Source organism: Delphinus delphis, chromosome 4, assembly GCF_949987515.2.
Source record: "Delphinus delphis chromosome 4, mDelDel1.2, whole genome shotgun sequence".
Lineage (NCBI taxonomy): Eukaryota > Metazoa > Chordata > Mammalia > Artiodactyla > Delphinidae > Delphinus > Delphinus delphis.
Genome location: NC_082686.1, coordinates 94,047,945 through 94,071,803, shown reverse-complemented (window position 1 = coordinate 94,071,803; position 23,859 = coordinate 94,047,945). Strand labels below are relative to the sequence as shown.

The window sequence follows — 23,859 nt, the reverse complement described above, 5'->3', positions numbered from 1 at the left end:
TGAGTGCATAAATTCTGCTTACCCTTAGGCCAAATCAGCCTAAGAGACATTTTGAATTGTGTGTGATTCTATCACTGCCTGACTTCGAGCAGCATTTGAAGACAGCGGATTGTCCTCAGATGCCGAGAAACTGGGAGAAACAGTTGGCCTGTGTAGGGACAAGGCGGTGTGGTTGGATTAACTCATATAGAAGTTCTCAAAGTGTCCCCAGGCCAGCAGATTCAGATTCTGAATCTACTGAAGATCCTGGATAACTTATGGGAAGTTATATTATTTCCAAAATATTACGGTTAACTATAAAAGGACAAACGGTAACATTATATTGCAGTTCTAAGTAATCCCGTTTCACTGTGAAAATGTTAATTTCCAAGACCTGAGGGGAAACACTCAAAATGTAAGGCCTGTTTTTTTTATCCTCATGCCTCTTATGCCTGTGTCTCATGGAAATATTATTTAGCAGAGAAGTACAAAATAGTCCTGATGGGAGGGAGAAGGATCCAGAAGCTGCCCATCTAAACTGTCCAGCCCACCTGTGCTGTTTTTCTGTTATTGTGATTAAGCTAATGGATGATTCTGAGCAAAATATATTTTCTTTTTACATATTTTCTCAAAGATCTATAATCGTAAATGGCATCTTACTAGTTTGAGAAAGGGGCTTTGAAAGCTCTTGGAAAGATAAAGGTTAAAATGTAAAGAATTTTCTAGCTAAACCTGTTATTTAGAAAATTCTGGTAAAGAGGACACTGTATTTCTCCGGTGCCCAATTAACATTAACTTCATTGCCTAGTTCATAGTAGAAGGTAAGGTAACATATCAGATTATATAGATATTGCCATTATGAAAAATTTGAAATTTCTGTTCTTTATCAGTAAACAAAAGCATGAACAACTGATGTCTCTAGAATCTATAACATAATTAAAGGAATCTCATTCTAAGCTTTATATGTTCTTAAATTTGTGGTTTTCTTTTATGTAAGCATATATTAGACATTAAACTTAACAGTAACATAGCAACTGGCTGATGATTAATTCAGATGGTATGAAAAGCATTTACCAAGTTGGTCTAATCTGTTCCACATTTGTATCATAATTTCTTGTCACTAATAAAAGTTCAGGTGGCTAATGGATTCTGCTCCTTTCTCTAGGTTTATTTCAATCTACAGAGGACCCAGCCACACCTATAAGGTCCAGAGGCTGACTGAATTCACATGCTACTCCTTCAGAATCCAGGCAGCCAGCGAGGCTGGGGAAGGGCCTTTCTCGGAAACCTACACCTTCAGCACAACCAAGAGTGTCCCCCCCAGCATCAAAGGTTTGTGGACCGTGTATGCAGTCATGCTCTTCTGTGAGAGTGAGGAAATGTTGGGATTTAAGAGGAGGAGGCTCGATTCTGACCTTGAATATGCTCTCCTAATATTTCTCACATCAGCAAGATAGAATCAAAAGAACTTTCTAAAAGAGATGGTTGAGAAATGGGTTCTCTAGGGGAAATGAGAGGCCTTAAGGGAGAGGGCTTACCGGTAATGACTTTTCTCAAGTGTGTGTAGATTATTATCACAGATAATTTAATGGTGAGACAGCCTCTTCCCCACGGGGGATAGATGGACGAAGAAAAGAAGCCGACCTGAGCGGCAGATGTTGGGTTAGGAATGCGGGTGAATTCCTGGTGATGTAGCGCTTATGGCAGGCTACCACGAGAGGTCTGAGTGTCTCTCTGCAGCGCTTCGCCTGCATCTTTGGATGACTGTGGTGCATCAGTAGATTAGAGGCCGGTGTAGGCAACATCCACAGCCTTTCCTCCAGCCCGCAGCCCTCACTGGAAAGCTGTAGCAGTGGCCTGTTCTCACCTCCTGGAGTATTTGTCTTGAGGTTTGTGAATGACTGGTTTACCCTCTGCCCCCTTCATGGGATCAGGGAGGGAGCGAAAGCCACGCCCCCAAGGCTCTCCCTCCACCGGGTCCGCTGAGCCCTCATCTCCCATTTTCAGCCACTGCACAGCCGACTGGCCAAGCCGGGCAGACAGCAACAGGGCAAAAGCTGGCTCAGCCCTTCCCACCTAGCGTTGGGCCCAGTCCCAGCCCATCATGGACTCCTGAGCCTGCGCCCTCACCTCCCCGGTAGTGTGATTCTCGTGAGGGTCCCTGCTGCCAGTCTTTGCTTTATCCAGCTGCTGCCCGAAATGACTCTGAGGCTGACAGATAAGCAGCCCACCTGAACCAGGTTTTACATGGGGTAAAGTGAGAGTTGGCTGTATTATTTGGGTGGCTAGGCAGTGAGCACCATTTGTTAAGAAGGTTCTGTCTGTGTCTGGCCCCAGGAGAAAGGCCATTTGACTTACTGCTTCTGCACAGAGGCGTGTATCAGCTACACCAGGGCACGGAGTGCGTTACAGGAGGGTGCGGGGCCTCCGGGGCCTGGGTCAGGGTCTGACCACAGTGTGGTTGCATTCTGTGAAGGTTTCCCATAGTTCCTTTCAGGGCACTTTATGGTAAATACCTTCCCCCTGCTCCCCTGCCCTTCAGTGGTCCAGAAGCTCTTTGGCTTCTTCATGTGACGAAGATAACTGGTATAAATGGATGTATACTTCCTGGGTCACTTGGGCAGTAAATGCCCTGGCCTTTTGGTGTAGCTTCGCCTTTCGGCTCTAACAGAGGAGATTCCTGAGCACGCTGTGGCTGATAGGTTTGTTGTTGTAACAGGAAGGCCTGCCACATTTACCAATTAGCTAAATAACTTCAGGGGTCTTCCCAGCACTACCTTTGCCTCTGAAGGTGATTATTGGGGGCGATTCATTCTGTGGAAAATACGACACCAAATTGATAGCTCTTGCAGGTCGTGGTACACTTTCTTCAGGAGGACAGTGTCCTCACACTGCCGCACGATCAGGTGTTCCTCCTCTCATTCTTAGATTTAGGAAATTGTCTTAGCTGGAGGACTGTTTAGTCTGATGAGATTATTTAGTTTTCCATAAATTGTAGTTTTGGCCAACTAATACAAACTTTTTTTTTAAGACAACTTTTATTTTTCTGAAACAGCATTGTACAGAATTGAAAGTAGAAACAACTGCCTCTGAAGAATTCATGTCATTAGAAATTTAAAAATTAGAAATTAAAAATAAGGGCATTCAGCAAGAGCAGTTACACATGCTAGTTACAAAATGGAAAAATATCAGATATTGAATTAAGCTGTAGAGATACAGTATAAGCTGTAAGAAAATATTTAAAAATTTTGCAACATGTAAGTGCTTTTCTGCAAACTAACATAAGTTCACTTTAATCTGGAACAATGAGTCCAGTAGGTAAAAAGTAAACTAAAAACTATAAACGTAAGGTAACTTTTAAAGGCTTACCTCAAATGCCACCTGCTCCTCAAACCTTTCTTAGACTCTCACACGGATGTGACTTCCTTCCCCTGGGACTCCCCAACATTTTGTTTGTACCTCTCATTTTAATCTGCCTTACATTTATGTTTGTTTGTACTTGTTTCATACCTTTCTCTCCCCTTCCCTCAACTAGATCTTCATTTCCTCGAAAGCAGTATTTATGGTACCTATTTTTGCATCCCCCAAAGAACCTAACACAGGGCTTAATCATGGAAGGTGCTCATTAGCCATCAAAAAAATAACAAAAATGCAACCCAGGCCAAATAGTTATTAATAGGACAGCGAGCAAAGGGTTCTTCGCCAATGGCTTGCTAGGCATGGGATGTCTTCTCTGTGTAAAGGGTACCCTGCTAGTTTTCTAGGAGGCTGGGCAAATAAACTCCCCTCTCAGGGTGGGCACAAGCATTCTCTCTCTCTCTCTGGGTTCTCACTAATATTACTAAAATATGGGCTATTCATATGATGCTTTGAATTTTGAGCTTGGATGTGTGGATTTGTATTTCAGCACCTCGAGTAACACAGTTAGAAGGAAATTCATGTGAAATTTTATGGGAGACGGTACCACCCATGAAAGGCGATCCTGTCAACTACATTCTGCAGGTATTGGTTGGAAGAGAATCTGAGTACAAACAGGTAAGAACCAGCGTGCGTGGCACGTGCGTGGCCTGTCAGGGTCTGGCTGGCTCCTTGCCTCTGCCTTTACGGTGAATAATTTAGTAGCCAGTGAACTACATTTTTCTCAAAATTGGTCGTAGGCACTGCCTCACTTGTACCCATTACCTAATTCTTCAGGGTAGAGTAGCTCTAGCTTACATTTTATTTTGTATGTGGTGGTATTCTTAAATTTTCAGTTCCACAAGCATAATCTTGGGAAGGGTTTTAAGTTCTGTATTTGTATTTGATATTCATATGTATTGAAAACTAAAGTGCCAGTGGTTTTTCTTTATAGGGAAGTAGTGTCCACCTAATTACTAAAGCCCATGTCTGTTTGCCTTTTTTATGGAAGTTATAATTGAAGGATAAGGAAAATGACCTATCAGCCTGTGATTCAGAAGCTCTGGGTCACTACTTGTCACCCTTTACTGTGCATAGGATCACCTGAGTATCTGTTAAAAATTCAGATTCTGATTCAGTAGGTCTGGGGTCGAGGTTCAAGCTCCCAGGTGACATTGACGTTGCTGGTCCATGGATCGTGGTTTTAGTAGCAAGGCTATACAGTTCACATGATAAACCCTTACACGAAAGAATGTGATTGGAATATAACCAGATAGAGAATTTGGGTTTATCATTCTTGACACCCTTTTTGATCCTAATTCTTCCAAAGCCACACATTATCTTGTCACTGGATGTGAAGGATTCAGAGACTCTGTGGCTTTCCATAATGTTCCCAGGAACTTAATAATTGTGTGAAATCAGAATATAACATTGTTACTCCATTAGAAAAGCTGAGGACCCATTCCTTACCAGCACTGTTAATAGAGGAATGCATTCATGTCAAACTCAAGAAGTTGAAGATAAATGCCACTGCCTTCCGAATCGTTAACATAATTTGCGAACACTTCTTTGTATTCAACTATTGAGGCTCCAGGTACACAAAACAAGTAGAAAATAATTTGATTCAGAGTTTTTGTTAATTTGCTGGTTAATATTCCTCGTATAATAATAAAGAATACTTGTAAATAAAAATGTGTAAAAAGAATCAAAGAAAATTTTAGTAAATCTTACTGTACTTCGTTAATATGAAGTGCCAGATAAAAGAATGAATTGCTTTAAGCACATTTTGCAAAAACTTGTTTTAAACAAGACAGGCACCACCAGTATTGATTAACATCCGTGGATGATTTCACCAGTTTCCATCATTCCTCTGAAATAAGAGCAAAACCACTCTTGTTTCCTTTCACCTTACAGTCTCGTTTTATACAGTATATTTCACTTCACAGTCAGTAATTTTATGTGTGCAGTTGTTTCACCTTACCACAAATATATTACTGGTTTCAGAGTCTCAGCGCACACGAAGAGCAGAGGATTTTCCCTGCTAGATTTAGTCATCTTTAACACCAGTAGCATTGTCCTGTCGCATAGCAATGTAACAAATGGCTAAAGATGAAATGTTACCAAATTTTACAACATATCACTTGACACTTAACAATATTCACTTGCCAGCAGTACATTCACTGCATGTTCATCGTTGTATTTTATAAACCTTTTTATTCCACCACCATGCTTTTCCAACCTGTTCTTGGAAAAAATGTTCTGCTTCTCAAAGCCTACTGATTGCTGATTTACATGGAAAAAGCATTGTTTACTCAGTATCTATACACATTCATAAATTAGATGTCACTGGCAGATTGGCTCTTTTGAATCTTGCTATTTGTTTAATGTTGTATATTTTGTCTCATGAACACACAAATACTAATACACAATTACATATATGCTTCAAAATATATTTCTCATTGTAAACAGCTATAAATAAGAGTTTCTTGTTGAAAGTAGGTGAAAACACAGTACACCAGGGCGGGCTCAGTAGCTGGGGAATTAGCATTCTTCTCGTAACCGTGTATTTCCTGCATTTACCAAGAAATGATTAAGGCAGGTAGTGGTACTTGAAAAGCCACCGTTGAGTCAGGGACAATTTGTACTGAGTTTTCTGCTTCTCCCTATTCAATAGACATTAACTTAAACATGATGTTTTGAGTACTTCATTCAGTTGTTCTGGACACGAGATAGGGAATGAAATCTATTTATCTTATGTGTGCAGAGTAATGGTTAAAATAATTATAGTCCAGAGATAACAGGCTTTGAATTCATAGAGGCAAAGCAAAAGAAAATGAGAGGTCGTCAGTGCAGAGCATACACCACAGCAGAGCTATGGGCTTATATAGGAAGCACTGTGTATACTTCAATTACAGCACTAATCAGGCAGGATCCACTAATGTGTGGGCTTGTGTTATTCATTTTTATTTTCCCAGGTCTGGCACATAGCTAGGCACTCAGTAAATGTTTCTTGCGTGCGTGAAAGAGGCAGTTTCACAGGAACAGGGTGATTTATACTTGCAGTGGTGAGAATCAGTAAACTTCACCATAGGGGGGATTTAGAAGTGATGCTTGTAACTGAGGTGAAAAAAATCACCAATAATAGAACAGTGTCCTTCTGTTCCCCTAGCTCATTTTTACAGGCGACATATGGTAAGGGCCAAGTCTTTTTCTGATATGTTGCTGGAAACATTGACTTTAACTCTGTAATTAGCTTTCTTTGGTTGAGCTATCATGATGTGGGGCGAGCATCTGGTTCTAATTATGAGACTGTCTATTACAGTATTAAGTCCTCACCTAAAGTTTTACTCTGTATTAGAATGAATGCATATATTGGTTTGGCTTTTCTGCCACTTAAAAAACGTTTCAAGCACAAGCCTTTTTCAAGAACCTTAAAACTTCTTTTCAAACAGTATTAATTGTAAAGCCTTCTCTTTTTTTTTAAACATCTTTATTGGGGTATAATTGCTATACAATGGTGTGTTAGTTTCTGCTTTATAACAAAGTGAATCAGCTATATACATATACATATGTTCCCATATCTCTTCCCTCTTGCATCTCCCTCCCTCCCACCCTCCCTATCCCACCCATCCAGGTGGTCACAAAGCACCGAGCTGATCTCCCTGTGCTATGCGGCTGCTTCCCACTAGCTATCTAGCTTACGTTTGGTAGTGTATATACGTCCATGCCTCTCTCTCGCTTTGTCACAGCTCACCCTTCCCCCTCCCCATATCCTCAAGTCCGTTCTCCAGTAGGTCTGTGTCTTTATTCCTGTCTTACCACTAGGTTCTTCATGACATTTTTTTAAATTTTCTTGAATTCCATATATATGTGTTAGCATACAGTATTTGTATGACAGACTCTAGGTCTACCCACCTCATTACAAATAGCTCAATTTCGTTTCTTTTTATGGCTGAGTAATATTCCATTGTATATATGTGCCACATCTTCTTTATCCATTCATCCGATGATGGACACTTATGTTGTTTCCATCTCTGGGCTATTGTAAATAGAGCTGCAATGAACATTTTGGTATATGACTCTTTTTGACTTTTGGTTTTCTCAGGGTATATGCCCAGTAGTCGGATTGCCGGGTCATATGGTAGTTCTATTTGTAGTTTTTTAAGGAACCTCCATACTGTTCTCCATAGTGGCTGTACCAATTCACATTCCCACCAGCAGTGCAAGAGTGTTCCCTTTTCTCCACATCCTCTCCAGCATTTATTGTTGCTAGATTTTTTTGATGATGGCCATTCTGACTGGTGTGAGATGATATCTCATTGTAGTTTTGATTTGCATTTCTCTAATGATTAATGATGTTGAGCATTCTTTCATGTGTTTGTTGGCAGTCTGTATATCTTCTTTGGAGAAATGTCTATTTAGGTCTTCTGCCCATTTTTGGATTGGGTTGTTTGTTTTTTTGTTATTGAGCTGCATGAGCTGCTTGTAAATTTTGGAAATTAATCCTTTGTCAGTTGCTACATTTGCAAATATTTTCTCCCATTCTGAGGGTTGTCTTTTGGTCTTCCTTATGGTTTCCTTTGCTGTGCAAAAGCTTTGAAGTTTCATTAGGTCCCATTTGTTTATTTTTGTTTTTATTTCCATTTCTCTAGGAGGTGGGTGAAAAAGGATCTTGCTGTGATTTATGTCATAGAGTGTTCTGCCTATGTTTTCCTCTAAGAGTTTGATACTTTCTGGCCTTACATTTAGGTCTTTAATCCATTTTGAGCTTATTTTTGTGTATGGTGTTAGGGAGTGATCTAATCTCATACTTTTACATGTACCTGTCCAGTTTTCCCAGCACCACTTATTGAAGAGGCTGTCCTTTCTCCACTGTACATTCCTGCCTCCTTTATCAAAGATAAGTGACCATATGTGCGTGGGTTTATCTCTGGGCTTTCTATCCTGTTCCATTGATCTATATTTCTGTTTTTGTGCCAGTACCATGCTCCCTTGATTACTGTAGCTTTGTAGTATAGTCTGAAGTCAGGGAGCCTGATTGCTCCAGCTCCATTTTTCGTTCTCAAGATTGCTTTGGCTATTCAGGGTCTTTTGTGTTTCCATACAAATTGTGAAATGTTTTGTTCTAGTTCTGTGAAAAATGCCAGTGGTAGTTTGATAGGGGTTGCATTGAATCTGTAGATTGCTTTGGGTAGTATAGTCATTTTCACAATGTTGATTCTTCCAATCCAAAAACATGGTATATCTCTCCATCTATTTGTATCATCTTTAATTTCTTTCATCAGTGTCTTATACTTTTCTGCATAGAGGTCTTTTGTCTCCTTAGGTATGTTTATTCCTAGATATTTTATTCTTTTTGTTGCAATGGTAAATGGGAGTGTTTGCTTGATTTCACTTTCAGACTTTTCATCATTAGTGTATAGGAATGCAAGAGATTTCTGTGCATTAATTTTGTATCCTGCAGCTTTACCAAATTCATTGATTAGCTCTAGTAGTTTTCTGGTAGCATCTTTAAGATTCTCTATGTATAGTATCATGTCATCTGCAAACAGTGACAGCTTTACTTCTTCTTTTCCCATTTGGATTCCTTTTATTTCCTTTCTTTTCTGATTGCTGTGGCTAAAACTTCCAAAACTATGTTGAATAAGAGTGGTGAGAGTGGGCAACCTTGTCTTGTTCCTGATCTTAGTGGAAATGCTTTCAGTGTTTCACCATTGAGGACGATGTTGGCTGTGGGTTTGTCATATATGGCCTTCATTATGTTGAGGAAAGTTCCCTCTGTGCCTACTTTCTGCAGGGTTTTTATCATAAATGGGTGTTGAATTTTGTCAAAAGCTTTCTCTGCATCTATTGAGATGATCATATGGTTTTTCTCCTTCAATTTGTTAATATGGTGTATCACGTTGATTGTTTTGCGTATATTGAAGAATCCTTGCATTCCTGGAATAAACCCCACCTGATCATGGTGTATGATCCTTTTAATGTGCTGTTGGATTCTGTTTGCTAATATTTTTTTGAGGATTTTTGCATCTATGTTCATCAGTGATATGGGCCTGTAGTTTTCTTCCTTTGTGACATCCTTGTCTGGTTTTGGTATCAGGGTGATGGTGGCCTCGTAGAATGAGTTTGGGAGTGTTCCTCCCTCTGCTATATTTTGGAAGAGTTTGAGAAGGATAGGTGTTAGCTGTTCTCTAAATGTTTGATAGAATTCGCCTGTGAAGCCATCTGGTCCTGGGCTTTTGTTTGTTGGAAGGTTTTTAATCACAGTTTCAATTTCAGTGCTTGTGATTGGTCTGTTCATATTTTCTATTTCTTCCTGATTCAGTCTTGGCAGGTTGTGCATTTCTAAGAATTTGTCCATTTCTTCCAGGTTGTCCATTTTATTGGCATAGAGTTGCTTGTAGTAATCTCTCATGATCTTTTGTATTTCTGCAGTCAGATGTTAATTCTTTTTCATTTCTATTTCTATTGATTTGAGTCTTCTCCCTTTTTTTCTTGATGAGTCTGGCTAATGGTTTATCTATTTTGTTTATCTTCTCAAAGAACCAGCTTTTAGTTTTATTGATCTTTGCTATCGTTTCCTTCATTTCTTTTTCGTTTATTTCTGATCTGATTTTTATGATTTCTTTCCTTCTGCTAACTTTGGTGTGTTTTTGTTCTTCTTTCTCTAATTGCTTTAGGTGCAAGGTTAGGTTGTTTATTCAAGATGTTTCCTGTTTCTTAAGGTGGGCTTGTATTGCTATAAACTTCCCTCTTAGAACTGCTTTTGCTGCATCCCATAGGTTTTGGGTTGTCGTGTCTCCATTGTCATTTGTTTCTAGGTATTTTTTTTATTTCCTCTTTGATTTCTTCAGTGATCACTTTGTTATTAAGTATTGTTTAGCCTCCATGTGTTTGTATTTTTTACAGATCTTTTCCTGTAATTGATATATAGTCTCATGGTGTTGTGGTCAGAAAAGATACTTGATACAATTTCAATTTTCTTAAATTTACCAAGGCTTGATTTGTGACCCAAGAGATGCTCTATCCTGTGAATGTTCCATGAGCACTTGAGAAAACTGTGTATTCTGTTGTTTTTGGATGGAATGTCCTATAAATATAAGTGAAGTCCATCTTGTTTAATGTATCATTTAAAGCTTGTGTTTCCTTATTTATTTTCATTTTGGATGATCTGTCCATTGGTGAAAGTGGGGTGTTAAAGTCCCCTACTATGAATGTGTTACTGTCGAGTTCCCCTTTTATGGCTGTTAGTATTTGCCTTATGTATTGAGGTGCTCCTCTGTTGGGTGCATAAATACTTAAAATTGTTATATCTTCTTCTTGGATCGATCCCTTGATCATTATGTAGTTTCCTTCTTTGTCTCTTCTAATAGTCTTTATTTTAAAGTCTATTTTGTCTGATATGAGAATTGCTACTCCAGCTTTCTTTTGGCGTCCATCTGCATGGAATATATTTTTCCATCCCCTTACTTTCCGTCTGTATGTGTCTTTAGGTCTGAAGTGGGTCTCTTGTAGACAGCGTATATATGGGTCTTGTTTTTGCATCCATTCAGCCAATCTGTGTCTTTTGGTGGGAGCATTTAGTCCATTTACATTTAAGGTAATTATTGATATGTATGTTCCTATTCCCATTTTCTAAATTGTTTTTGGTTCGTTATTATAGGTCTTTTCCTTCTCTTGTGTTTCTTGCCTAGAGAAGTTCCTTTAGCATTTGTTGTAAAGCTGGTTTGGTGGTGCTGAACTCTCTCAGCTTTTGCTTGTCTGTAAAGGTTTTAATTTCTCCATCAAATCTGAATGAGATCCTTGCTGAGTAATCTTGGTTGTAGGTTTTTCTCCTTCATCACTTTCAGTATGTCCTGGCACTCCCTTCTGGTTTGCAGAGTTTCTGCTGAAAGATCAGCAGTTAACCTTATGGGGATTCCCTTGTGTTATTTGTTTTTCTCTTGCTGCTTTTAATACGCTTTCTTTGTATTTAATTTTTGACAGTTTGATTAATATGTGTCTTGGCATATGTTTCCTTGGATTTATCCTGTATGGGACTCTCTGTGCTTCCTGGACTTGATTAACTACTTCCTTTCCCACATTAGGGAAGTTTTCAACTGTAATCTCTTTAAATATTTTCTCAGTCCCTTTCTCTTTCTCTTCTTCTTCTGGAACCCCTATAATTCGAATGTTGGTGCGTTTAATGTTGTCCCAGAGGTCTCTGAGACTGTCTTCAGTTCTTTTCATTCTTTTTTCTTTGCATTAGTTATTTCCACTATTTTATCTTCCAGGTCACTTACCCGTTCTTCTGCCTCAGCTATTCTGCTATTGATCCCATCTAGAGTATTTTTCATTTCATTTATTGTGTTGTTCATCATTGTTTGTTTCATCTTTAGTTCTTCTAGGTCCTTGTAAATGTTTCTTGCATTTTGTCTATTCTATTTCCAAGATTTTGGATTTGGATCATCTTTACTATCATTATTCTGAATTCTTTTTCAGGTAGACTGCCTATTTCCTCTTCATTTATTAGGTCTGGTGGGTTTTTATCTTGCTCCTTCATCTGCTGTGTGTTTTTCTGTCTTCTCATTTTGCTTATCTTACTGTGCTTGGAGTCTCCTTTTTGCAGGCTGCAGGTTCGTAGTTCCTGTTGATTTTGGTGTCTGTCACCAGTGGCTAAGGTTTGTTCAGTGGGTTGTGTAGGCTTCGTGGTGGAGGGGACTAGTGCCTGTGTTCTGGTGGATGAGGCTGGATCTTGTCTCTCTGGTGGGCAGGTCCACGTCTGCTGGTGTGTTTTGGGGTGTCTGTGGACTTATTATGATTTTAGGCAGCCTCTCTGCTAATGGGTGGGGTTGTGTTCCTGTTATGCTAGTTGTTTGGCATAGGTTGTCCAGCACTGTAGCTTGCTGGTCGTTGAGTGAAGTTGGGTGCTGGTGTTGAGATGGAGATCTCTGGGAGATTTTTGCCATTTGATATTATGTGGAGCTGGGAGGTCTCTTGTGGACCAGTGTCCTGAAGTTGGCTCTCCCACCTCAGAGGCACAGCACTGACTCCTGGCTGCAGCACCAAGAGCCTTTCATCCACACGGCTCAGAATAAAAGGGAGAAAATATAGAGAGATAGAATTAGTAGAAGTAGGAAGAAAGAAAGAAAGGGGAGGAAGGAAGAAGGAAAAGGAGGGAGGGAGGGAGGAAGGAAGGAGGGAAGGAAGGAAAAGAAAAACGGATGGATAGAACCTTAGGACAAATGGTGGAAGCAAAGCTATACAGACAAAATCTCACACAGAAGCATACACACTCACAAAAAGAGGAAAAGGGGAAAAAATCTTAACTCTTGCTCTCAAAGTCCACCTCCTCAATTTGGGATGATTCGTTGTCTATTCAGGTATTCCGCAGATGCAGGGTACATCAAGTTGATTGTGGAGCTTTAATCCGCCTCTTCTGAGGCTGCTGGGAGAGATTTCCTTTTCTCTTCTTTGTTCTCACAGCTCCCAGGGGCTCAGCTTTGGATTTGGCCCCGCCTCTGCGTGTAGGTCGCTGGAGGGCATCTGGAGGGCGTCTGTTTTTTGCTCAGACAGGATGGGGTTAAAGGAGCCGCTGATTCGGGGGCTCTGGCTCACTCAGGCCGGGGAGAGGGAGGGGCGCGGAGTGCGGGGCGGGCCTGCGGCACGCCGTGCGTTCTCCCAGGGTAGTTGTCCCTGGATCCCGGGAACCTGGCGGTGGCGGGCTGCACAGGCTCCCCGGAAGAGGGGTGTGGATAGTGACCTGTGCTCGCACACAGGCCCCTTGGTGGCGGCAGCAGCAGCCTTACCGTCTCCCGCCTGTCTCTGGGGTCCGAGCTTTTAGCCGTGGCTCGCGCGCGTCTCTGGAGTTCCTTTAAGCAGCGCTTTTAATCCCCTCTCCTCGTGCACCAGGAAACAAAGAGGGAAGAAAAAGTCTCCTGCCTCTTCGGCTGCTCCAGACCTTTTCCCGGACTCCCTCCCAGCTAGCCGTGGTGCACTAACCCCTTCAGGCTGTGTTCACGCAGCCAACCCCCGTCCTCTCCCTGCGCTCCGACCAAAGCCCGAGCCTCAGCTCGCAGCCCCGCCCGCCCTGGCGGCTGAGCAGACAAGCCTCTCGGGCTGGTGAGTGCCGGTCAGCCCTGATCCTCTGTGTGGGAATCTCCGCTTTGCCCTCCGCACCCCTGTTGTTGTGCTCTCCTCCGCGGCCCCGAATCTCCCCCCTCCACCTCCCGCAGTCTCCGCCCGCGAAGGGGCTTCTAGTGTGTGGAAACCTTTCCTCCTTCATGGCTCCCTCCCACTGGTGCAGGTCGCGTCCCTATTCTTTTGTCTCTGTTTTTTCTTTTTTTCTTTTGCCCTCCCCAGGTACGTGGGGAGTTTCTTGCCTTTTGGGATGTCTGAGGTCTTCTGCCAGCGTTCAGCAGGTGGTCTGTAGGAGTTGTTCCACGTGTAGATGTATTTCTGGTGTATCTGTGGGGAGGAAGGTGATCTCCGTGCCTTACTCTTCCACCATCTTCCCCCGAGGTCCGTAAAGCATTCTTAAAAAGAATGAAAATTGTATGTATATGCAGGTGACTGATTTTTTTTGCCTCACAAGACATAACATAAACAGTTTAATATATACGTAAGAATGTAAAGCGAAATGATTCACATTCATATCCCTGTTCAGACAGCAATAATTTTTACATAAAGTATTTAAATATAAACACTGAAGATGAGAAAAGGGTAGCAAACTGCAAGAAATTATTACCTATTGGGAGTCAAAATTTGTGACAAATTATTAATATTGTTGGTGCTCAGATTTGTTGCATTATGAAAACCTTCGAAGAATCTGAAAATTTATAGAGCTCCACATTTAACTTAATGGCATCTCTGTATGAATTTATTTTGTATCATTTTTAGAATATAGTATTGGGATGTGTATTGATTCTTCGTGGTATCACACAAGTTACTGGGAAGAAAGATCTTCTCTTGACCTTGAGAGAACTATTTTAAGGACTTGGAGCCTACATATTTTTTTAATAGTTTGTGATTTAATTCCCTAACACAGAAGTTAAATAGGCTGTGACCGTCTTATTGCACATTTTCTTCATCTTTGTGTAAATAAAGGGTCAAATCCCAAGCAAAGTAAGAATAGATCAAGGTGGGAATATCTAAAAGCTATCATTTATCTTGCTGAGTCTTAAGTTTTTTAGGTTTATAGGTCCGTTTAAGTATCTGATGCAGGATATGACCCGTTCTATCAGAAAAATATTCATGCACACATCCATTTTAAATTGCATATGAAACAAATTTATATTCAGTTTCATGGCGTTCAGGTGTAGGGCCCCTGGTTCATTGGGAAACTGGTAGGTGCTGTGCACTGTGAGGGCTGCCTGGCATATAACAGAACAGCATAGTCTGTGCTCTCAGAGCTTCTGGGCCCACTGGGGTAGAAGCAGCGTGCCCCCAAGAAGCAGCTCAGCAACAGTACCTTGGCCTGTCCTCTGGCTCAGGAGCAACAATTCCTGCCCAGCATTGCACCCTCTACAGAGGAAGTCTGCAGGGTAGTGAATTCCCACTGTAGCTGGGGGGCAAGGGAGGTGAAATCTGCCTTTTGTAGTCATGTGATATTGGAGGAATTAATTCACCTCTCTGAGCCTCAGCTGTCTTGTCGAAGTGGAGATACTAATTCTCTACCTCAGGGTTACTGTGAGCGTCAGATCTGTTCAGTCATGAGAGGGCGCTGTGTAGATGGCAATGCTGGGCAGTTATGTCCCCCTTTCCAGTTCCTGGGAGAAGGATGGCATTAGTAAAGAGATGCAGGCCTTGACCCAGATCCCAGCCTCCAGCAGCCTCCCCCAAAGGCTCTCTGTTTCAAAGATATCAACTACACAGCATGTTACTCTGAATTAAGGGTCACTGATTCTTCATTTCGATTATCTGGGTATTACTTTAAATCCTCTCATTTGGAACAAACATGTCAAAATTACTTTAAAATATATTGCACATCAAATCAAGGACAGAAATAGTCTTTGTAAAAATAATATTGCTTGTATACTTACTGTGATATTATGATTGGTTACTTCAATAAAGATAATCTTAAATGGAACTATGCCTTTTAAATTGGGTTGAGGCAGGAGGAAGAGCCTGTAATGGTGCCCCTGTCAAAATGAATGAAAACAAAGGGGTAAGAGGCATGGCCTGCTGCCCTGCCATGGTGAGAGGCACAGTCCCATGAAAAGTCACCTCAGCTGTGCTGCAGGCCTGATGACCTTACTGATTTTGCGATCTCGTGGCTGTGATTATTTACACAAAAACAAATCAGTTATCTCAAACCTCAGGAACCAGAATCCTCAGGAAATGGAGTATTGGGATTGTTTTAATTTGTCCTTAACTAAGATCCAAAAGGCTTAATAAGCATTGTTGACTACTATCAATACACTGAAAACAACTCAATCCTTGTTAACGATTCCATTTTGTATAATCACGGCTGTACCTGTTCTAAACCCTGTGGTTTGTGTGCGGGTTCTGATACTTAATGTTCACATGTACTTGCTGCTGGTAATTTTCCTCTCTTTTCAAGTAGTGTGGTATAAGCATATCTACTCTCAAGTATTTAAGGGTTCTAATTAGAGAGCATTCACTGAGCACCTGCTTTGTTAATAGCCATTGTGCTGGTTGCTCTGGAGATAATAGAACACAGTCCCACACCCAATATATTCATCATATATATACTTTTAAAGATAATATTAACATTGTGTTGACAGTGCTTGTGAAAAAGGGGAGCGCTTCTAATTAAAACAATAAGAATAGCTAAAAGAAAAACATATTTACAAATTAAAGCCCAGCTTTCAATTGGACTTGTCATTGAGGAAGTTCCCTTCCATTAGATGTTCATTTTTCCTTCACTAAGCTTTTTGCTTAATGGTTATGAGAACAGTAGCACTCCTTTGCTTTCAAAATATCAATACATTTTTAGGGATCTTTAAGGAGTTAAGAGTTGGGAAGTACCATCAAAATTAATATATAAAGTCGATGTTCAAGATTCCATGAATTGGGTTTCTGGGAAATTAAATATACTTCTGAGCCAACTTTCTTAGAAGGAGCTAGCCATGCAAATCCTGGAAACCATAGAAATCATTTAATACTACATATAAATGAACACTTATATGTACTTTTTCCAAAAGTCTCTCAAACATCTGTAGGGATAGGTTATGAATTAAGTGATTTTCAGCCATGAGGTCATTGTTTGTTTGGCATAATTAAGAGGCCACGTCACAGAAATGCTGCCCAAGCCTTTCCTTGGCACAGACTGGGTTGGGGAGCTGCTTTCCATACATCATATAGGAAAGGCAGTGCTTTCCTTCTGGGGCAGTGGACCCAGGGTGGGGCGATCTGGAAGTGTTTCGTGGAAACACCAGGGAGGCTGTGGGACTCCCTGGGAAGACAAAGTCAGAAGGTCAAGAGAAGTGGACCTGGTATCACACCGTAGTCAGTGGATGAGGACTGAAGTGGGGAGGACGGGTTCCACCAAAGACGTGGAACCAGTGGAGCTGGAGCAGTTCCAGTGGTGAGCAGGGGTGTTTGAGTTAGATGTGGGATCTCGTCTGGGGTCTACCACTACCCTTATTCACCTGAGACCTTGAGAAATTAACAGCTTTCTGATCCTCAGTTTTATCATCTCTAAAATGGGAGTAATACCTGCCAGAGTAATCAGGAGGATTAAATTTGATAAAGATGACTTATCTCCAGTATATTCCTTTCACAAAGCATTTTTCACATAGTTTCTCACTTAATACTCAATCCCTCTTGGGGTTAACGTTAGGTACTGTAACTGTCCCCATGTTAAAGATGAAAAAAAATAAGGCTCAAAGCTGTTACTTGCCCGAGGTGACAAACCTAGAAAGGGTCAGAGCAAGGACGTAGACCTGGAATCCTGATGCCAGTTCCTGGTCCTGCCGTTGAGAAGAAGCTGCCCAGTGCCTCCCAGTGGCCAAGTCAGACTAGACCCAGTGCCCTGGGGTTGCACAGAAGAGCTCCAGCAGCTACAATATTTCACCCTTTGATAAGGGTAAACATTCAAGAGGTGAGGCCTCCAAAAGAATTGACGAAAGAGGTGTATCGAGAAACCTTGCAGCTAAGGCGTAGATGGCAGCTTTTCTCCAACTCCATCAACAGCCTGACATTAACTTATCACCACCATAGAGACAGAACAGATTGTATACCTGGGCCATTGCAGACAGGAACCCGAAGCTCAGATGGCAAAGGATTGGTAGTATGCTGTTCCCAAAGGTTGCAAATCATTCCCTTCGTGAATGGTCCCAACAGTTTCGAAGAAAAGACAATACCAACTTGAGCATCTAAATTTGGGAAATTAAGAACATTCACAATGAAAAGGTCTCTTTAAAGAAAAAAAAAGTGTACACCATTGTTTTCCTGAGACCACCCACATGTTGGGAGATAATTCATAGACAGTGCTCTCATGGTGTAGTCCGAACTCCTGAATAGCTTGGGGCAGTCACCATGACAACAAGCACGTCTTAAAATAGCCATTTAACTAACTCATCATTGGAACAATGACCGACCAGAAAGGCGTGGTCTCTCAGGATGGCTGGGGGTTTTCTTACAGCTCTTTTGTTCTTGGTTGCTCCAGCCCAGTTCTGTCTGTAACCCCACTTGCTAAGACACATGCCACAATCTTTAAAGAAACAGAGTAACTCACCAGGAGGAATGTGCTTCAAATCTTATAGAGGAATATATGAGAAATAGAATTGGTTTTCTGGGGCTTAATCACTAAACGAAAATACGGTAAGACTCTTCAAGTCTACTTCTAAAGTTCGAAAATGGGGGAGGAAAAACCTTAAAAAGGCTGACTATCAGGTGAGCACTGGAAGTCCGATCCCTTTTCTAAACTGTGATCCTCTTGCTGTCTTTGTTTGCTCAACGCTAAGTGAGTGGCCAGCGCACTTAGGTTCTCTGGTACCATGTCCTGCTTCTCGTAGAAGTTTATGTGCCAGGCTTTAGAAACACTGAATCTTTGTAGATTCCCACTAGCTCTCTATAGCTGGAGAGTATTTCAGACAAAGTTGAAACTGTTGGAAATACTCTATTTTCTAGGGAATTTGTATTAAGGGGCAAAATTCACATCTTTACTTAAGGTGGCCTGCCACTAGGTTGAAAATGCCCCTGTCACTTTTAATCACTGTATTTTAAGAATATATTTGGAGTTGTTTTAAAGTTGTAAATAGTAGTAGTAGTAATAATAGCTAACTTTTTCTCTGCACTTACCCATGTACCAGGCATGTCTTAAGGACTTTACAGAGGCTAACTCAGTGCCACTCAGCTACAAAGTGTTCAGTTAATTTTAATTTCTTGTTTAATTATTTCATCAGCCAAATCTCTTTACTGATTTGGTTGAGTTCCAGCTAGTTTCTTCCTATCTCTATTTCATATAAGACATGGATTTTTATGTAATTTTAAGGCGGTTATCATTTCCTCTGAGTATTTTGAGGATCAGTACCACTTTGATTGAAGAACCACGTGAGCTCTCCCTCTACCACCTTCCCTCAAAGATACCTATTTTCTTCAGTCAACTCAAAGGTTTATAATCTCTAAGTAAACTGGTAGATTTCAAGTCCTTATAGTAGGAAGCCTCATGGTGATTATATCAGTGTTAACAAAGGGGAAGAAAATATCCTAGATTCTTAACGGAAAAAGGACAAGTTGGTCAAACAGACAGGAAACATTTAAGACAGACCATTAAATTAATTAAATATTAATTTGTGATAAATAGGACTGCATCAAAAATTTTCTTAAGAAATGATTAGGGAAGACACAAAACTGGGAGAGGATATTCACAACACATACCTGACAAAGAACTTACATCCAGATTAAGGAGCCACTACAAGTAAAAGCAAACAAATTAAAAATAGGCAAAACAGCTGAACACACACTCCTCACAAAAGAAGGTATGTGAGTGACCAAATGAGCATATGAAAAGGTGGGAAACACTTAGGCATCAGGGAAATGCAACTGAGGTACCATTCTCACCCATTTGCATGACTAAAATATAAATGACTGACAGTAACAAATGTTGGTGAGGGTGTGGAACAACTGGAACTCTCATGCTTAGCTGGCAGGAGTGCAAAGGGATGTGCTTGGGACAGCTTTCTCATGCAGTTAGATGTAGACTTATACCCAGCCCTTCTAGGTATTCACCCAAGAAAAAGAGAAACTTAAGTCCTCAAGGTCTGTACAAAAATGTTCATAGTACTCTTACTATATAAAACTCCAAACTGGAAACAGTGCAAATATTTGTCAGAAAGCAAATGGATACATCAAAGTATAGGCATATGATAGAGTACTTATTCTTCAGTAAAAGGAACAACTACTGAATCGATTACATGGATGAACCTCGTAGGCACAAGAGAGTGCGTAGTGTTTGATTGCATTTGCATGAACTTCTAGAGTAGGCCAAACAAATTACAGAATGAGAAGTCAGAAGAGTTCTTACCTCTTAGGGGTGGAGGTGGGCTACCTTGATGGAGTAGTGTTAAATGGTGTAGTCAGTAGTCAAAGGATCATTCAACTGAGACTTTGCTCTTTATTTCTATAATTTGTTTTTAATATTCTTTGCAGCAAGATCAGAGAGCCCTTTGTATGAATTAAGTCATCTGCTGATTTATAGCCTAAATTATTAAAATTTAGCTAGATGCATCATCATGACTTGTATCACCTGTATTTCTGGTCAGTGCCTTATCTCCTGTCAATAGCAGAGTCACTGAATTTATTTTATTTTATTCAGAGTAGGTCAGAATACTTGACAGATGAAATATAGACTGGGACAAATGCCTTTCCATGTACTTTTTGTTGTTGCAGAGTTCACATAAACCAGGCCAGGTCTACAAGGCCCCCGATGTTATACAGTTATTACTTTAGAGACCACAATGTTGTTATAAATGTATTGACCGGGACTTTTCTTTTTCTTGAAGGTGTACAAGGGAGAAGAAGCCACATTCCAAATCTCAGGCCTCCAGACCAACACAGACTATAGGTTCCGCGTGTGTGCGTGTCGTCGCTGTTTAGACACCTCTCAGGAGCTAAGCGGAGCTTTCAGCCCCTCTGCGGCTTTTGTACTACAACGAAGTGAGGTCATGCTTACAGGGGACATGGGGAGCTTAGATGATCCCAAAATGAAGAGCATGATGCCTACTGATGAACAGTTTGCAGCCCTCATTGTGGTTGGCTTTGCAACTTTGTCCATTTTATTTGCCTTTATATTACAGTACTTCTTAATGAAGTAAACAAACCCAGCAAAACTAGAGGTATGACTTTAATTAATGCTACACATTTTAATACACACATTTATTCAGATACTCCCCTTTTTAAGCCCTTTTGTTCTTTGATTTATATACTTGTTTTACAGATTTAGCTAGGAAAAAAAAATATCAGTGTTTTGGTGCACCTTTTTGAAATGCAAAACTAGGAAGAGGTTAAACTGGATTTAAAAAAAAAAAAAAGAAAGAAACAAACCAGATACCAAAAGCTAAAGCTAGCTTACGTTTTCTTTTAAATTTTTCAGATTTGCCTTTATTCTGTTTTCACTGATGTCTTTTGCAAGCCTTTGATTTTTTTTTTTCCATGTCACCATTTAGTAATTTATATTCACCTGTCACTTCTTATGTCTTGATCATCTGTACCTGTGAACATGAATCACAGTGTGTGTAGTTACAGGGCTAGGATTTCAGTGTTGTCAGAGTATCACCACACAACCACACACAGAAGATGTGTTCACTCAGATAAGGCTGCCCTAAACAACCATTTTGTCACTCAGTTATTTAACTGTGTTTAGCTCATTGAGATCAAAATGTGTACTTTAAAATGTTTTAGTAATCTGTATTTCTTACGATTTTAACACTATGAGCTGCCTGTCTAAGAAATCAAGTAACCAAAATGCATCTATAAATTATGGAGCATTGTAGATTGTACCACATCAATTCATAGCAGTAACTTCTCGAGGGCATTGTGCAATAGTTAGTTTCCTTGTTCAGCTATTTTAAAAGCTGCTTTAACTTGTTTGTCTGTCTTTGTATATAACTACTTCTGATCTAATCACTAGAGTTATTATATTCTGTTATGTTTGACCAGAATTATATGACGAGAACTGGTGACAGTTTAGTGCCTCTGCCCATTGTCCATGACTTACACTAATTGTGATCAATCTTCTTACACATCAGCTCATTATTTTTGAAAAATTTGCCTTTAGGCTATTCAGTGAAGTATCAAAGAAGTGATTGAATTTCAATAGCTTAATTCAGTGCACATAATACTAATCTAACAGCAGGTGAAAATTGATAAAGCCCAAAAGAGTCATCTCAATTTGTAGTTCCTATTCTTGTGGGGTTGACCTGGCCATGTGTGGAGAGGGAATGGTATTTGGTGGTAATAAGCACAGGGTGTTTGGGGGTCAAGGAGCCTAGATTATCTCCCTGGATCTGTCACTAACTAACTTGCTGCGTGATCTGAACACGTCACTTTACCTCTCTGTGCCTCAGTTTTCCCATGCATTAAAAATAAAAAATAAAATGGGGATTCTAATGTTCGTAAGTGCTTTGAGATCCTTGATCTATAGGTGCTATTGGAGTGCAAAGTGTTACTCTTGCATGTTTATTCTGAGTCATGAGATAATCAATTTTAACCCAAAGTCATTGGATTATTTATATGAAGTCCATAATGTTCGCGTACCTCAGGGACATTTAAGAGTTGGAGGTGCAAATATATTCCAAAAGGGTGCAACAGACACAGTGTATCCCCCTGCTTCTGTTTTTGTATATTTTTGCTACTTGGTTTTTCTTGATCATAGCTATTTTGTGCTTGGTCTGTGTTGTCTTAAAATGCAGTATCCTGTACTAGCTTATAATATTCCCATACCAAAGTCATGGGGAAACCAACATTATTTTGTTTTTGGTTTATTTATACTATATTCTGCATACAGTACTTTAAATGCCAATTACAGTGCAATCTTTATTTATTGTAAAATTTTTTAAATGTACTTATGTACTAATTTTCCCTTGTAGCATGTTATTTTTTTGTGTTTTATACTTTTGTAATTTTAGGTCAGTCTCGTTCCTTGGCAACATCTGTAGTATTGTCATTCTTCTGACATTTTCTTGTGTTTTTAAAGATAAAGAGCATCTAGTGCATTAAATGCCAAAAAAAATCCATTGTCAGCGATTGAAACGTTTACATGTACCCAAGAAAAACATAATCATCTCTTGAAAGAAAGTGCTAAGATCAATGAATTATTCTGTGTGCCTACGTTGATGTAATAAGTACTACTAGAAAGTTCTGTATTTTGTTATTGACTAGAATAATTAGTTTAATTAGCCTTGCAAACTGATGGCATCAAGATGAAATTTTTTTGCCAAAGTTCTGGCCTTGCGTAGCTCATCCCTCTATTTAAATGTGTGTTATGATCCACTGTAACACTGCATCTGCATTTTCTGAAACAATCTCATGCAGGTGTTTTGGGGAGAAGGCATTTTTTAAGCAATGAAGATTCAACTGAGTACGAGAACCCTGTCTGCAGGAGAAAAAAATAAGTCCCTTTTTTGGAAACACTTCAGAACTGCTGCTATAAAGAAATTCTCTGAATTGGTTGGATTTTTTTTTTAATGAAATAATACTTTAAGCCAAAATTGCTATGAATATTTGATCTTTGAGATTTTCATGCTATCTATCTGTTTAACCACCAGAAAGCTGTTGTGTGTGAAACACTAGCTGACGGCACTTTATTTTATTGCTCTCCCTTATTCGGCATCATTATAATCCCTTCAGTCAAAAAGTTATTACACTATCTGGCACTGTTTTCTATCACAGATATGTATATGTGATATTGATATAACTATATATGTATTGCCATTACACATGAACAATAAAATAAAGTGTTATGTTAACCTTCTCTCTTTGCCCTTTTGTAATATGTAGGAACGAGTGAGTGGCTTTCTGATGCTCTATATGTCAAACTCCTCCCTGGCACAAGAAAATTCCAGTCATGTGAAGCAAAATGCCCTTTGTCCTCAAAGAAATTGTTTAAAAAGAAAACAACTTTTTAAAAAGATTTTTTGAATATTACCTGCCTTGTTCTTATCAACTTGAAACGTTGGCATTTTCTAAGCGTGTTTTGTTGGCTACAGTGATTCAGTATTCCTGTCAAAATTGAAACGTGCCCTAACTGAATGTGTTTGTTTGAATGTTATCCTTGCACAGTTCTTTAAATTGAAAGACAAAATGTTTTACCTCACTGTTGGACATACATTCCAAGCTTTTCAACTTTAGGAGAAAAAAAAAAAAATAATCATATGTTTTCCTGTAAATTTTAGACTATTTCATATACATTGTATTAAAACTGCCATATCAATTTTAATGTATAGATTTTGCAAATACTATGCTATATGTAATACCTAACTGTATCTGTAGTGTATATGTAATATATTTATGCCCAATAAATGTTTTAATTCTTTCTGA

At 39.8% G+C, this 23,859-nt stretch overlaps 1 protein-coding gene across 6 annotated transcripts in view; it reads left to right on the top strand.

The window, feature by feature from the left end:
• The window catches only part of FNDC3B (fibronectin type III domain containing 3B), a 358,288-nt gene extending 334,429 nt beyond the window's left edge, over positions 1–23,859 (top strand). For 5 of the 6 annotated variants that reach the window (XM_060011133.1, XM_060011137.2, XM_060011136.1 and 2 more), the window contains exons 24-26: positions 1,145–1,311; positions 3,887–4,014; positions 20,325–23,859. In XM_060011133.1, coding sequence (XP_059867116.1) covers positions 1,145–1,311; positions 3,887–4,014; positions 20,325–20,636 — 607 coding nt within the window. In that variant the 3' untranslated portion in view covers positions 20,637–23,859. The remainder of the gene's footprint in view (positions 1–1,144; positions 1,312–3,886; positions 4,015–20,324) is intronic. The other variant, XM_060011135.1, reaches the window with a different exon arrangement.